Genomic DNA, 17476 nt, shown 5'->3' on the forward strand with positions numbered 1-17476 from the left:
GCAAGGACAAAAGTAAACGCCATTGAAATGACCCTTTTAGAGAATATCCATGACGCTGCAGCTATTCCACAGTCTACTAATGAAATGGAAAACAGGCTGTGCCTGTTAAGGATTAATACCCTGCCAGACCCAGAGCTCTGAGTGTTGTAAATAGGACAGTCAGGGAGACTCTGGAAAGCCAGCTGAAAGGGCTCAGAAGAAGGGGCGAGCGCAGCAGCTGACGGTAGCTGCCAACTGTCTGAGCCACACGCACCCTCCTCCTCCCCGAGGCTCGGCCAACCACTAACTCTGCCCCAGACGCACGCACGGAACTGCCAGTTATGCCTTCCATCCGACAGAGCAACAAACTTCCTTATCAATACATGTCTTCCAGCCAGAAGGTCTACTGCTTCCTCTCTCCTTCCAGAAAGATGAGTAATTCTCTACTGGTTCCAATTATACTGAAAGATTTCTTTACCACATTTCTCCGTAAAATCTTCCACGACTCTCCCCACAATTTCCCCCTTCTTTTAGCAAATACAACGCTGCATCTCTGAAGCAATGCTCCAAAGATGATCACTGAAATTTTGTGAAATGGGTGTGGCTCAGCTGAGGAACCCTCAGAGGTCCCTGGCACAGTGGGGAAAAGGTAGTCATAATGAGCGGCCAGCGCCATCAGGCAGGGGACAGGACTGTCACCAAAGACCTCGCCGTGACAGGCAAACCTCTATGCTCAGACCAGAAGCACTCCTAAAGAGACGATGGACATTGCTTTAAGGTGGGTTTCCTTTCCAGAAGGCCAAAACAAAAATTTCAACTGCACCCCAACAACATAATATCAATATTTATGCTTTTTTTTTTTTAAAAAAAAAAGCTTCTTTATTCTTTTCCTTCATAATTGGAACAAACTGCCTCAGTCCAATGAACATCTTGGGGTTGATACACGTGTCAAAGGTTCAATATTACTGTTTTGCATCTTGTATTTTAATTATGTACAGCTTTATATTTCCATTAGTCCTTGAGTTCTCTGAAGGTTGGGTCTGTGACTAATTCTTGGAGCGGGGCCTTGAGAGGCAGTGAGAGGGGAGAGATCAAGAGCACAGACCCTTGAGCGAGACTGGGGGCCAATCCCTGTCCCCCCCTCACCAGCAGTCAATCAGTAAAAGCTCTCCAGTGCCACAGTGGCCTCACTGAAAATTGGGAGAAAATAATACTAAAACTCATAAGGTAGTTCAGAAGGTTATCCATAAACGTAAAACAGAGCAATACCTTGTGCAGAGTAAATACATACTCAATAAACGTTAGTTATTATTGAAAAAAAACTCCTCAAAAATATTCAGTGAATGAAATAATTTATTAATACACAATGGAAATTTAGCATGCTAATGAGTTATTTCTGGCACTTAGACTTACATAATGCCTGAAAAATAATCTAGCTGCCTTCACTCAGCAACACTGAACAACTTTTAAGGTGTAGTATTTTAATTCAGTTTAAATTAATCATGTAACTTTGGGTTGGCACTTAAACAATGAAAAGGACTTTTCTTTTTTTCTTTTTTCTTTTATTATTACTATTTTTTAAGCAGGCTCCATGCCCAATGTGGGGCTTGAACTCACAACCCTGAGATCGAGAGTCGCATGCTCTCCCGACTGAGAGGGCCAGGCACTCCTGAAAAGGATTTTTAAATGGGTATTTGTAAATGGAATCACCACCCTATGTTTAGACTATTTACTCTGGAACAGAATGAATCCCATAAAAATCTCAGGAGGAGTGTTGCAAAAGGAAGATAAGCAGTATTTGTGGTTGCAGAGATGAAAGAAATAAAGAAAGAGAGAGGGAGAGGAAGGAAGGAAGGAAGGAAGGAAGGAAGGAAGGAAAGAAGGAAGGAAGGAAGGAAGGAGGAAGAAGCATTAATTACACCAATTTTACAGTTCCTATTAACTCTTAGAGGAACAGGTAGTGCAATCTTCAGATTTTTCAAAAGACCCAGATTCACAGTGTGTACAGACTAGATAAACAAGGGATCATTTTCTTTACTGGGTAACCCAATTAACATGTAGCTAGAACACTTACATTGACAAATGATTATTTTAATACATCCCTAAACAGGTGATGCTTTTGTTCCTCGAAAATCTCAGTCAAATCATAGGAATTTCTAGGTATTTCGGTAATATTTTTAAATGTCTCCAAAGAGCCCCAAATCGCCTAAACAATACATCAAATTTCAAATGTATAATTTTGGTTTCTTTTTTAAGTTACTTAGGGGTAAATGAAAAATACTGAAAAACCCTGTTTTGGATCAATGCACTCTCAAGTGTGACTATTTATATTTGTGCTTCTTGTGATCTTTGCTGGTAATCTATGATAATCTCACTTCTCATTATTCAAAATTGTTGAGTCCCCCAATCATATCGTATTCTACCAAACAAAGACCTTCAACAGGGTCTGCCTTCTTCTCATTATTAACGGTCAACCCAAAGTGACTCTTTCAGAAGGTGAGTATCTGTACACCTGGTCAGGCTGTCAAGAAAAGGCAAATAGCTAGAGTAAATCCATTTTAGACTGTGAATGCATTTTTCTCCCAGGAAGACTTAACTACAGATAGACTCTTCGTTTTTATAGGATCACCATGGAAACCACATTTCGTATAGATCAAAATATAAAATTAGCTCACATCTATTAGTACACATGGAAATCATTATCTTACACATACATGGGATGGGCACCCTGTCTTTGACCACATAAGGAATTCCTGTGTGAGTGGCAGCACCACATACCTGTGAGGGCCCAGGTGTCTCACTCTCTTAAAATGGCCAATCCCTTTACAACCTGGGGTTGAGCATCCGCCATGTTCTGAAGCTTCCATTAATTCTAAGGGGCCTATAAGAAAGCAAGGGGGAAAAAATGAGAGAAAGAAAGAAGGGGCATAAAGTTAACCAGAAGGCTGTAAAATAAAAATTTAAAATCTTAAAAGTCTTTATTTTTAAAGGTTTTTCCCTATGCTTTTGTTCACACTATTTCTTTCTTCAATAGTGAAACGGCAGACTTTGATCTAACCCTCTTTCAATGTCAAATTCCAGAAACATCTAAATGTGAATTAATGAGGAGATTCTTCCAATTTTCATGAAGTAAATAACATAATTAGTATGTGAATACTGGTATACTGTGAAAATTTCAGACACCACACCAGAATACAGAGAAACAGTTACAGATCCCATTCATACTACCCCCTCCACATTTCATACACTCCCTCATCCTGACCACTTACGTTAATGTGTAATGTGCTAGATGTTGTTCTAAGCATTCCCATGCGTGTAGATATACATGTATCAAGTTTTTGGTTTCGTTTCATTTTGTCCTATACAAGGGATAGCACAGATGTGCACTATTCTGAAACATTTTTTTCCTTTGGTCTTTAACTTCAGTTCCATCTCAGTGGTAATATTCTTTAATGGCTGTGGCACAGCGTCTGTATTATGAATGCACCAGAATTTAACCAATCTCTGTTTCTAAGGTTTGTTATTTTAAATATACTGTAAGAAATGGCATGCATGTGAATTTTTGTACCTTTATGCAGCCTGTATGTAGCATCCAGAAATGAAGCCACTAGATGGGGGACTGCATGCTAAGCTTTTTAAAACCCCTCAGTAATCTATTGTATTTCTTATATATTTTTTGCTGCAATATATATGTTTTCTTTCAAAGTTGAAATTACAGTATGTCAAGTTCTCAGTGCTTACTTTTTTAAAAATTGAATTTAAAGGAAATTTTTACTGAGGTTATTGTAAATCATATGCAGTTTTAAGTAATAATTCATAGGGAGAGCCCTTGCACACTTTGCCCAGTTTCTTGAAATGGTAACATTTTGCAAAACTATAGTATAAAATCACTCCTGATACATTAAATTTTGATAGACTAAGTCTGACAAACTATCTTCCAAAAATTCAGTATCAATTTTAAAAGATGAGGAGTACTTCTAAATAAAAGTAAAAAAATCTATATAAACTTTGCTTTTTCAAACATTACATTTTTTCTTTTATATTTTTGTGACTACCATGTGACTGAAAATGTAGGAAGAGGAAAAGGATTACATAGAGAAGAAATATACAGTGAGAAAGAAGTAGAAAGAAAAGGATAGGAGAAAAGAACACTTTAAGGACCCTACACAAGAACATGGAAACATTTATTTAAGTTATCCTTGTGTCTCTTACTCAAAGGAGGCTGAAGAGGATGCCCGGTTTTTGAACACCAGCCCACAGGGTGAATATCAGGACAATCTGCATCTACCCAGTAATCATAGCAACTATTCCAGCCATCAAAGTGAACCTGGTAACAAAAAGAAATTAACAGTACAATTCAGGTCACAAAAAATCCTACAATAGAAGTTCTACCCACCATAGCCATTTTCATTCTCTTCTAAATTATACAGTAGGTTTAATACCAAATATATTTTTTCAATTATTTAAATTATTTCATTTACACTATGAGGAAAACAGGCACTTTTGACCTATCTTTAAATTATCTGTCCATCAAGAAGTGTCTTGCCAAAGGCATTTTTCCAGCAGTACTTCTACAGAGATACTATTATGTATATCTTCCAACACTAGAACAACTTGAATACATAACATCTTCATATAAGCAACACCAAACACCCAGTAAGTATTACTTAAGTAATGAATAAATCAGGGTAGGGAGGGAGGATGGTAGGGCGGAGTGGAGAGCCAGAAGGGTCTTTCATATAAAAGTCAACTCTCCCAGAGTTATGCTAATAAGGCTTTTTAAACAAATTCAACATCCTATTAGAAATACACCCAGTTTACAAAATATCTCTCCATCCAACGCATTTCTAAATATCATTTTTTTCTCATAAATAATTACAATATCTCTCAAAGAGGTTTTAAAGAGTGGTCAGTGCCATTGTTATTGGCCACACGTGAAAGAGCAATTGGTCCCCCAGGCAGGGTCACTAAGGATCAGCTAGGTAGCTTTTAAGTATTACATATATTTTATCTTTTAGGGTGAAAGGATTTACCAAAAGGCTATATATATTTTACTTTTACATCAAGTCTGCCAGCTAGATTTCCTTAAGTCTGTGAATCCCTTACTCCTAATAAGACAACAGATGCCAGATGGATAAAAAATGCAAACATTAAAAGCTGAACAATAAAAGTTCTAGAACAATGTACGAGTGAATGTATTTATAATCTTAGAGTAGGATAACCTTTGTAAGTTAAGACACCAAACTCAAAAGCCGTAAAAAAAAAAAAAAAAAAAAAAAGATTGTTCAGTTTGACTACATGAACATTTAAAACTTGAGAGTGGCAAATATTCTGTAATGAGTGGCAAATACCACAAAAAAGATGGAAGACCCATGAGAAACCTGAAAAACACATTTATGACATATGTAACAATGTACTCTGTTCCTTAATTTATACAGATATCAGACATCAACATAATAAGATTAAAAGCCCAATAGAAAGATGAAAAATATAAATTGCTCATAAATAAGAAACTAACTATAAATAGTTAGTAAACATAAAAAGATTATCAATTTCACTTATAACCAAAAAACTACAAATTAAAACCACAAGATGCAATTCTTTCAACCTGTCAAAAATGTTCCATTTTGGTGATTCTTAGAGCTGGTGAGTATGAGAATAAAAAGCTTTCTCATGGACTACTGACAGGAGTATTAATTAGCAAATACTTCTGGAGTGTTATCTGCAGTAACAATCACTTAAAATATATCATCTTTGACTTGATAATCTCAATAACTCAACTCATTGTTTATAGTAGAAAACAACCTTGGTATCCACCGTTAGGAGACTGGCTAACTAAATTATGGTACATCTATCTGTATGACAGAATAGTACAGAGTTGTTAAAGTACATGTATACGGGTTCAAAACAATGAATCCACTTCCTCAAGCTGAGAAATCAATTAATCCTAGAATCAAAGCCCACAGAATTCCACACCTGGAAGAAATCATAGGTATTATCTTAAAGAAGAGAAGAGATCACACAGCTAGTCAGGAGGAGTAACCAAGCCTAAAATTCAAGGATCCAAATAAAATTATTCATTTCATTCACATACACTGAATATAAAAGTAGCAGAGAAAATTACTTAAAGTAACCCTTTCCTTTCCTCTGATGAAAAACAATTCTCAACTAACAGTGAGATGACATTCATGATAATTTTCTAAAAATATCAATTTATGCTATCAATGCTACCAAAAAATGAGCAGACATAACTTAGTGTTACAGAAAGTTTAAAGTGTCTTAATTCTCAACTAATCAAGTGATTACTCTATTTTACTAGAAACATGAAACTTTCCTGGATTCTGATCTTGCTATTCCTAAATCCCATTTCTTTTACACTGGAATCAATGTTCACACATGATTCATGTCTGATTTGTTGTAGATAAACCACTACCTTTTAAAAAATTCAGGTATCTTTCTAGAGCAAACATACTCAATCCTAACAAATAAATGGTTCTCCACCCTGGATACATACCAGAATTTTCTCTATGATGAAAAGGAGAAAGAAATAAAAGGGGGAAAAAAAAAAGGCTGAGCCTTCCTAGGAGACTGTTAATCCATAGGTTTGGTTTTGTGCATATATATGTTGTTTACTCAACTTCTAAGTAACTGTGGTGTGCTCTCAGAATTGAGACCCATGGACATTAACTGGTACATTATTGTACATCAATATAGTCTCTGAAAATCTTGCTATCATCATAAATAAAAGGGTTCTTTTTAAAGTTTCCTTACATATGCCTTTAAGAATGTTTATGGTAGATCTAGCATATCTGGTGACCACAATGTTTCATAGTTTTCCGTGAAACTGAAATCTTGGTTTGGCAATGAGAAGTTATCTATCTAAGATTTATGTACTTTAGATACCATAGATAGATCTAATACCTCCTATAAACTAGGTTGGTGGACAATCTGGAGAATTTCGGTAGTTTAAGGGTTCAATTTTGGAGATAAAATTTAGTTTAAATATTATGAACAGAGGTAACAATAAAATTCTCTCTGATAAGTACCAAATACACTTAAAAATGCTATCTGAAATTATATAAAAATCAATATATGCAAAAATTAATACTAACCCTACCAGATGAAATAGTTTTATTAAAGTTTGTATAGTTTTACTTCATCTTTTGTACTTCTACTACTTCAGTCGCTGGCATATTAAGAGGTTTTAAACAAACAAAAAACCAGACACTTTAATATTGTTAAGTTTTACTCTTGCTGGGGACTATTCTGAAAAGAAATCCAATGTCTAACAAAGAACAAGAAAGGAAGATACATAAACATACAAAATGAAATATTTAAAAATTTTACAAACCCAAGAGACATACCAAATATTTATAATACAAATGTTCCACTATAAATACAAGTATATATGAAAGCAACTCAGCAATAATGCTGAATTTAATAAAAAATCTGAAGAAAATGAGATGAGGGGTGCCTGGGAAGCTCAGTCAGTTGAGTGTCCGACTCTAGATTTTGGCTCAGGTCATGATCTCAAGGTTGTGAGATCGAGCCCCAAGTTGGGCTCTACGCTGGGCATGGAGCCTGCTTAAGATTCTCTCTCTCCCTCTCCCTCTTCCCCCCATCCCTGCTCTCTTTCTCTCTCTCTCAAAAAAAAAAAAAAAGGAAAGAAGGAAGAAAGAAAGAAAAAGAAAGAAAGGAAGGAAGAAAATAAGACGATTATGGATCAAAGTATAGTGAGGAAGACTTAACTCACACATATTTAAAATTACAGTTTAGGAAACTGGATACATTTTTATCTTGAAGCATTTTTTGGAAACTTCGTAAAACCTTAATACCTGTTATTGACAACTTATCAAGAATAAGACAGATAATATTTTAGAAAGCACACTATTTCTTAAAAAGAGAAAGGTTTGGTCGGATTTTCTTTTCTTGTGAAAGGCAACTCAGTAAAGCACATTATAGACCCAAGTGCTTATCTTCACTCTCTTCTGAAATTAAAGTTATATCTGCAAAGGTATAAAGCCAGGAGGACAAATGGAGAAGAGAAGTGGCTGACAGGTGAGAAGTGATAGCGATGTGTGTGGAAGGCAAATGCAGGAGGAGTGCTGACCTACAGGATAGAGTGGGTGGGCTGCAGGTGCCTGAGAAGAACAGGACCAGAGCAAATGGATGTACTGGGCAAAACCCAAGAAGGACTCAATCTGGTGGCAGCAGGTAGGAGAACTCCCTTAGTCTGCTCCCCACTCCACCACTCCACCCATCAAGGTAACTGCCCCTTCAACAACCCTGCCAGAGAGTAGAGGTTTACCTTGTAGAGGAATAAAATCACTAAGGCTCTGAATTCTGGAACAAACCTGCCATGGCAATGGGTGGGACAGAAAGCACAGGAACTAAGCAAGAGCCGCATATTCCAACCCAGTCCCCTCTGTCTCATACAGCAGCTGCCAGGGAAGAGACTGGCGGAAACAGAAAGCCTCCAGAGAAGGACTCAGATGCCAAAAATGGGTATCTCCCCGTGAAAAAGCTGGCTCTTCGCTTTCTTATCATACGGTGAAGTCCACTCATCTCTAAGTCCCACCCATGAAAACAGCTAACTTTTTAAGTGCCTTTTTCTTGAAGGAGACAGTCAGTCAAGGACCTGACATTTGCGGTGAGGCTCCAATAAAGCAGAGCAGAGACTAATAAAGAAATTAAGAAGACATAAGCAGGGAACAGAAGAAAAACAATCACCAGTATCCTCAGATAAGAAACAACATTGCTTCAAGTAATAAAAATATGATGCGATTTAAAAGGGGGGGAGCCTTTTACGAAGATGGCGCCGAAGGCTAAGAAGGAAGCCCCTGCCCCTCCCAAAGCTGAAGCCAAAGCAAAGGCTTTGAAGGCCAAGAAAGCGGTGCTGAAAGGCATCCACAGTCACAGAAAAAAGGAGATCCACACGTCACCTACATTCCGACGACCGAAGACACTGTTGCGTCTGCGGAGGCAGCCCAAATATCCTCGAAAGAGCGCCCCCAGGAGAAACAAGCTTGATCACTATGCCATCATCAAGTTCCCCTGACTACTGAGTCAGCCATGAAGAAAATAGAAGACAACAACACACTTGTGTTCCTTGTGGATGTCAAGGCCAATAAGCACCAGAACAAACAGGCTGTGAAGCAGCTCTATGACATTGACGTGGCCAAGGTCAACACCTGATCAGGCCTGATGGAGAGAAGAAGGCATATGTTCGACTTGCTCCTGACTATGATGCTTTGGATGTTGCCAACAAAATTGGAATCACCTAAACTGAGTCCAGCTGGCTAAATCTAAATATAAATTTTTTCACCAAAAATAAATAAATAAAATAAAAAAATAAAAAGGGGGGGGAGACTAGAAAATAAGAAAAAAACTGCTGAAAATTAAAAAAAAATCAGAGTTGTAGTTAAAAATGCAACATAAGTTTTGGAAAATAGAGTAGTTATCTCTAAGCAAGTAGAATAAAAAATCAGAGAAGCAAAACAAGAAAGAAAGTATAAGAAAATCAAGGGGTCAATTCAAGAGGTTTAACACCAGAGTAGCAGGAAGAGAAGAGAAGAGATAGGATGACAAAAGGAAGTCAACAAACAAGTAATACAAGAAACATTTCCAAAAACTGAAGGACATGAAGCTCCACAGTAAAAAGCCTGAGTACTCGAAAAAAACTCACATCAAGACACGAATTCACAAAATACGTGAACATCAGGGAGAGAGAGATGGTCTGGATGTGAGAAGATGGTGGAACAATGCTTTTAATTTCTGAGGGGAAATGGTTCTCCACCCAGCATTCCACACCTAGTCACAGTATGAATCAAATGTAAGACCAGTAATACTGACATGCAAGGAGTCAAAAAAAGATGCTTTTTATCAACCCTTTCTTAGAAAGTTATATAAAAAGATGTGTTGCAGCAAGATAAGAGAATACTTAAAAAAAAAACAAGTATGTGATTTTAAAAAATGAAATACAACATAGTCTGTCAGCAAAGAGCAATTTCAGGATGAAAGCTCTGGATAAGGCTTGGAGCAGAACCACCCAGATCACCGTAGGTGACTGCTAAGTTGTAGGAAAAAGGGTTCAAGGAAAAAAAGATACAGATAGCAGGTTTAAAAAAATACACTTGGGCTTTTGACAGACAGACACGGCAGATTTATTGGAGCACTTGTAGACTTATGATACTATGGGCACAGAAAATAAAAAAAATCAAAACACAAGAAATTACTGACTCCAGGAAAAACAAAATGTCATAAGAAAAAAACTACTCTGCTCAGCAGTGAACAAGATTTACTTACTCATAATAACATGAACACGGAAGACGGGGAAAATTTTTTTTGAAATGTGAAAGAGCTACTGAAAGGGTAAAGGGTAGGGATGGATATGGTAAGAGCTTAATCCTAAATGACCCTAACAGGAAGGAAATAAACCAGACCTAAAATTGATGGAGTGACAAACAGCTGAATACAGATATTACTCCTGAAAATGAGGGATAAAAGGAGCAGCAGCTAAGGAAAGTTGCAAGTTCATGCGTATGGGGAACGAAACGTGAGTGTGGGAACGGATGGGGAAGGACTGTATTACGTTCTCACTGTCCTCAAAACATAAAGATGAGAGCAAAAACATTCTGCTTGTTTTCCTTCAGCATGTGATGAAATATATGAACGTTTTAAAATTTTTAACGGTAATAACTCAAGGTCTGATATAGATCATGGCCCTTAAAAGGCTGATCTTGTTTCGCTGCAGAGTTGATTTTTTTCCCTGAAAAAGTTAAAATATTAAAATATTAAGCTACGCTAATGACTTAGTCTCTATATGCTTTTTCTCCTCCTTCCTGAAAAAGAACGATAAGCATTCTTGCGACATCATCTCCCATATTATTAGAAAAACTCCTACTAGTGAAAGCTTTTTGTAATTCTCAGAAGGCTCTGATGAATTCTGAAACTGAGTCATTGTTACCTGTTCATTGAGCTTCTGAGGACTTCATAAACACACAGGTAACTTGTTTAGTGGTGCACCTTTAGCTATGAAATTTACATCACCAATTGTGAAAAGATAACTGTCAACTACACACCTCATAGCCAGATCTTTTTTGGGTGTTAAACAACCAGATGTTGTATTGGAAAGTGAATTCACCCAGAAGCAAAAAGAGATCCTTGGATTGAAGTCCAAACTTTTCCTATTAGTTAAGTGAACTACCCACTTTAGAGTATTTGACTTCTCTGGGCCAAAATTTTCTCACATGTAAAATCAGAGTTAATCTAAAATTTTTTTATTATGAAAGTAATTACTATGTATTCCTGAAACCAGATCATTAAAAAGAAAACCTAATCATTTATAATTCATTTATAATTATAAAAAATCATTTATAATCACTCATAATCTTAGCCCCCCAAGAGAAGCACTGTCATTATTTTGGTCAGTTTCTTTCCATAATATGCTTTTAAAAAACAATACCAGCCATCATACAGAATAGTAAATCTGAGTTTTTTTCACTTGCCAATATTAAATATTTAACATCCTATAGATAGATAGTAATTTATTTTACCTATATCCTACTGTGGTTGTTCCCAATCTTAAATACTATAAACGGCACTACTCTATTTTCCTTGTAGTCTTTATCTTTGCATATTCTCTTTGGTTAATTCCGTTAACATAAATTCCTAGGACTGAAATTCTCGAATTAAAGGGTTAGCAGCATTCAAGACTTTGATGCTTTCGCCAAACTGCTTTTTAGAAAGGCCGAGACCCTTTATATTCCTACCAGCTATGTAAGAGAATAAACTTTTCATGCACCCAAACCAAAACACATTTTTTTTTCAATTCTGACCAATTTGATTTTTAAAAATAATATTTTGTTTAGTTCTATACTTCTCTGATCACTAGCCTAGATTACTTAAAAAATATTTCTGGTCCTAAAATACTCTGATTGCTTTATGATTTACATTATCACACCAAAGACAATAAGAAAAGGCACTTGAAAAAGGTTAACAGGCTCTCTATTATTTATAAATTTCTAACATATTGCATGATTATATAATCTTAAAAATAGTAAACTAAACAGTAAAATTTCTATTTTATACAAATAACCACATTATACATGTTTTTCAGGTTATTTTATAATTTTTTATGTATGATCTCATTAGAGATAGCTGAATATGTGATTTATTTATTTTTTTAAAAAGAGCATAAATTTAGACTCCTAGAGCTTATTAGGATTGCGACTTAGTTCTGCCACGGCCCAGAATTAGTAAGTTAATTCATTAACTCTTTATGCACCTCAGCTTCAGATAAAATAGTGATAGTAACAGAAATCTCCTGCACTGTTATCACCACGAACGTCAAATAATGGAAGAACACTGTTACCCTGTAAAAACACCATGAAAATCTAACATCTTGTTGTTTCCATAACTGTTATTATTCTGAAGAGAAATTCCAAACAGTCCTGTGAAGTAGTGTATTGCTCTGGTTTGAAACTGAAGTTAACACCGAAGCCAGAAACAGAAGAACTTCTAGCTCCTCGCCTGAAACTGAGGCTACACTTCATGTTATCAGCCTAGGACAGAACAAACTGAATCCACCTTCCTAACCGTTCGCTGACGCTGTGAAAGGTATAATCTGATCTTCTTTATAAGATTATTTCTCTTTACTCATCCTATATTAAAAGGAGTACTTCTGTACTTTTCTTCTGAAAAGTCTACATCTGACACACCCCATCAAAAAACATTAACCTTCAAGTTTTCAAAAAAAGAGCATACTATTGGAGAAGGAGGTGTCATATTCAGAAGAAATTGCTCTATTATTTATGACGGACTTTTAATATTTTGAGTGCATGCTAGGAGAAAAAAGTAGATACAACATATTAAATGTCAGTCATAAATAAAGAGAACTTCTTGCATCAATTAAAGGAAAACCTGGATAAATATTGACAAAGATGCACAGCCGCTTTATTTGCATATTCCTATAGTCTTACTAATTATAGGACTTCACAAATTAAATATCTGCTAAGTTTCCATCCAAGATCTCTCGTAAAAAAGATAAAACAAAACCCCAACAGAGAACACTCACTTTTATTCGGTGATCATCCGTGTCTGCAACTGTTGCTACTCTAATAAACATAGGATTTCTTTTGTCTATGACTTCAAGCTTCATTTTTTTCTGGAATCCATGTGGAGGTTTCTGCCATACAGAAAATTTTACATGGTAAGATTCACAGGAAGAGAAGGTGGGTTCTGTGTCACAGCGACAGAATAAGATGAGCTATTTACAGAATCAACCTTCAAACTCGCAAGTTCCTCCAACAGCTTTGGACCTTACCCTCCCTATCAAAAAACACAATCCCAAATCACATGGCCAAACCCCGAGGCAATAGAAACAGCCAGAGCACCCAGCCACAGGAGCAGACAGAAAGCAAAAGATCTTAAGATAAAATTCAAAATGTTGCAGTTATTTGATTAGCCATAGGGGAGGCAAGACCTTTTTCTCATTAGTTAGAAGGAGGTGTCTTGGCAAAAACCAACAAGCATTAAAATAATTTATACAAAGAGAGGAAAGAACTTGAAAGTGGCAGAGAAGTGACACAGAGATTAGAAATGATCATGAGACCAAAAAGCAGATGTCTTTAAAAAAAAGAAAATTAGCCATCAAAACATGCAAGACCCCTTGTAAGAATCCCTCTTGTAAGAACAGGAATGAGTACGGAGGATCTTTGCTCCTATACTTTAGCTACCTATGCCTCAGTACTCAGCAGAAACCTAGAAACCCCCAAAAAAGTGACAAGCTGTAGAAGGCAAAGTGATTGTTATGTTAGGCAAATTGTTTAACTTTTCTGAACTTCACACCCCTGTTCTTTAAATTGGGTAGAACAAAACTGTGGCTCTGAAAATTAAGTGTGAAAATTATGTAAAGGATAAAAAACAATCAATGCAAGGCATCTGGAGACCAAACTAGAGAAATCATAGTTTTCTTTTCTGGTATCAATGTGACAGGAGACATGCAGACTGATAGTGATGTGATTTTATCCAGTTCAAAGCAAAGTACAATGCAGTTCTTCTTTGTAATAGCTTGAGTTAAAGTTAGAGAGTCAGGTAAAAATTCTTAAGTAGGGCATGACTCTATTCATTTTTAGATCCTAAATTTACTATCAGATACATCCTTTAAATGGCTTTTCTTCATGTAATACACTTTTTTCTCTCAAAAATTTTTGATGTTCTTTTCTGTATGTGGGCCCATACGTCTAATTAATTCTATCATTAAAAACTCTAGCAATTTGTATATGAGAAAATCATTTAAAGAAAAGTGATGTCTATGATAGACTAATTATGCTACATTAAAAATATTTTTAAAATATTTAAAATATTTTTCTTTAAATTTACAGAAAAATAGAAATTATAAAGGAAGTTGTTAGAGATGAAAAAAATTTAAAATACATTTCATTACTTTAGAGATAAAATTTAAAATACATTTCATTGCTTATTCTTCCCTTGCAAAGAAATGAAGTTTACTTTGAATCTTACCAAGTTTTATGTAAGATGCAATGACTTCGGTTAGAAAGATACTATAAAAAAAGCAGGTGACCTTGTATTTTGATAATTAAACATGCTGATTTATAGCAATAAAATGAAAAACAGCATCTCAGCTTGCCATAAACAAATCTAAAGGAAGCATTAAATACAATTTTCATTAGAAAATATCCTGTCTTGTTTTGGTTTTTCAGAATATCTAGCTGGAAAAACAGAAGTCTGCCGTAAGAAAACAACTCATTCCGCATCAATTCAAGCAGAATTATTTTCCAAGGAGACAAGTCCAAAATGAAGTATTTTCTGGATGCAAACAATACAAAGTCAAAAACATCTTCTGTGGTCTTCTGTTTCCCTCCCCCCTTTCCTATTCTGGTTCACTTGTAGTATCTCTTTCTGTTCTTGAATTTCAATGAATGAACACTATTATCAACACAAATTAATCAAATAGTGTAAAACAGGTTAACTCACCACTTTGAAAGCTCTTGCGGGAGCAGGTAAAGAATTGGTTTCTTCTAAGTATTTATCCCAAGAAAAATGTTTCACATTTGGATAACCTAAGAAAGAAAAAAGTAAATCCTGTCAGGTTTAACCAAAATGACAGTGAGAACCACAAACTGACCTGTAAAATTATGATATATTATTATATAACCTAGGAAATTATGTTCATATTCCACATAATAGCTTTAAACTGAATAACACACTCAGAACTAACTGTAATAATTACATTACTTTCATCTTGATCAAGACCCCTCTATTACCTTTTATTTTTTTAATTTTTTTAAATTTTATTTTATTATGTAAGTCACAAACCTCTATTACCTTTTAAATGAAAATTTAACATACATGTATATGTGTAATTTATATTCTCAGGTAAGTCCTATATACAGATACACATAAGCCAAAAGTACCCTTTAATGTCCAATTCTAATTCTACTAATCTAGGAAAATCTCATGTACATACAGACAATGCACAGATGTTTGTTAATGTAAAAATGTAAAAACAATTTTAATAACCATAATATAGAAAATGTGCAAATATAAATATATATATATAGTACATATGGATTAGTACATATGGACTAGACAGCATTTATTAAAAAGAATGAGGCAGATTTACATATATTAATATGTGACATATTCCAGATATACCATCATATTGTTAGGTCAAACAAGCAAAATCAAGTCATAGTATTTTTTTTTTTTTAAGATTTTACTTATTTTATTTTTAGAGGGAGAGCATGAACGGGGAGAGAGGCAGTGGGGAGGGAGAGGGAAAGGGAGAGAACCTCAAGCAGATTCCATGCTGAGCTCAGAGCCTGAGGGGGTACTCAATCTCAGGACCCTGAGATTATGACCTGAGCTGAAACCAAGAATCAGATGCTCAACCGACTGAGCCACCCAAGTGCCCCAAGTCATGGAAGAGTATTAATAAAATATGTGGAAATAACTATCCCTCCTTCCTCTTGCCTCCTTTTGTTTCCTCCAGAGCTCAAAATCCATGAGGCAGGCATGAGCAGGAATTAACAGTGGCTCAGTGGGGTGGGAAACTGGCTACATTAAGACTGAAAAAATAGGTAAATAAACTGAGATAAAGGAAGGCAGGTTTCTTACTGACTGAAAAAAGAGGTATAAATAGAGAAAGTAGGAAACTAGAATAAACTTAGGGGTCTTGGATATGAATTGGAACTAGTGATATAAATACATTGTTTTCAATATCTAAATATAGAAATATACATAAATATAATTTTTTTATATTTTACATGAATATATTTCCTAACTATATCCTCTGAGGGGACAGAAGTAGCATCATCCCAGTAGCAATGAGCATATCTACCATTTAGATGTTAGTCTGAATCAAGGAAAGTACAAGATAAGCCTAGCTGTGCCAGAGAGTCGGAGGTTCTCCAAAAATGATTAGAACATGTCGAAGGACATAGTAACCACCTTAAAGGGATTCCCACTGGCCAAATCTGAGAAAATCTGGACATGAAAGTAAATAATGCTGGTTACAGATTATAACTCATTGATAAAAACAGTAATGTATGAGTCCATGCAGAGATAAATAAATTAACTGAATGAATACATGGGAAGATGAGAAAGCTATTCTTTGCAGAAGAATTTCAACTAATTATGTACAAGGAATAAAAAAATTAGCATTTAGCAGCTGTCAGAATAACTCTTACTAGAAATATCAACAGATGTTAAAACTAGTGAGTGATGCAGGGATGAAGTACAGGATATTTACACAATCTCAAAGTATCTCTCCACAAAATACTAATTACAGAGAGAAAAAAACTATGTTAGTGAAGAAGCCTGGCAAACACCATCTTTTTTTTTTTAAGATTTTAAAAATTTATTTTATTTTAGAGAGGGAGAGCTCACATGCATGGACAAGCAGAGGGAGGGGCAGAAGGAGAGGGAGAGAGAATCCTCAAGTAGACTCTAAGCCAAGCATGGAGCCCAACGCAGGGCTCAATCCCAGGACCCTGAAATCATGACCTGAGCCGAATCAAGAGTCAGACGCTTAACTGACTGAGCCGCCCAGACGTCCCTGGCAAACACATCTTGATCAATTAATGGTAAAAGATCAGTAGTGAGACAAACTGACATCATGTGCAACCTGACAGGATGCAGTGAGAACACAGCACCGTTTCTGTGATGTTCCTGCCAAAATATATAACTCAGATCCAATCATGAGGAAATGCCAAGCGTATCCAAATTAAGTAGCATCCTACAAAATGACTCATCTGTGGGGTGCCTGGATGGCTCAGTCGGTTAAGTGTCTGACTTCGGCTCAGGTCATCACCTCGGGGTCCTGGAATGGAGCCCTACATTGGGCCCCACGCTCTGTGGGGAGTCTGCCTGTCCCTCTGCCCCTCCCCCCTGGCTCATGCACTCTCTCTCTCTCAAATAATTAAATCTTTAAAACAAAACAAAACAACAAAATGACTAATCTGTAATCCTCAAA

At 35.9% G+C, this 17476-nt stretch overlaps 1 protein-coding gene and 1 pseudogene across 5 annotated transcripts in view; one reads left to right on the forward strand and one right to left on the reverse strand.

Moving 5' to 3' along the window:
- Positions 1-17476, reverse strand: part of L3MBTL3 (L3MBTL histone methyl-lysine binding protein 3) — a 119399-nt gene that overhangs the window by 36580 nt on the left and 65343 nt on the right. For all 5 annotated transcript variants that reach the window (XM_036120841.2, XM_036120843.2, XM_078054747.1 and 2 more), the window contains 4 exons: positions 14977-15062; positions 13055-13165; positions 4192-4306; positions 2758-2860 (listed from right to left, as the gene is read on the reverse strand). In XM_036120841.2, the coding sequence (XP_035976734.1) occupies positions 2758-2860; positions 4192-4306; positions 13055-13165; positions 14977-15062 (415 nt within the window). The remainder of the gene's footprint in view (positions 1-2757; positions 2861-4191; positions 4307-13054; positions 13166-14976; positions 15063-17476) is intronic.
- LOC118553723 (large ribosomal subunit protein uL23 pseudogene) lies at positions 8779-9336 on the forward strand (annotated as a pseudogene).

Source organism: Halichoerus grypus, chromosome 9 (genome assembly GCF_964656455.1).
Source record: "Halichoerus grypus chromosome 9, mHalGry1.hap1.1, whole genome shotgun sequence".
Lineage (NCBI taxonomy): Eukaryota > Metazoa > Chordata > Mammalia > Carnivora > Phocidae > Halichoerus > Halichoerus grypus.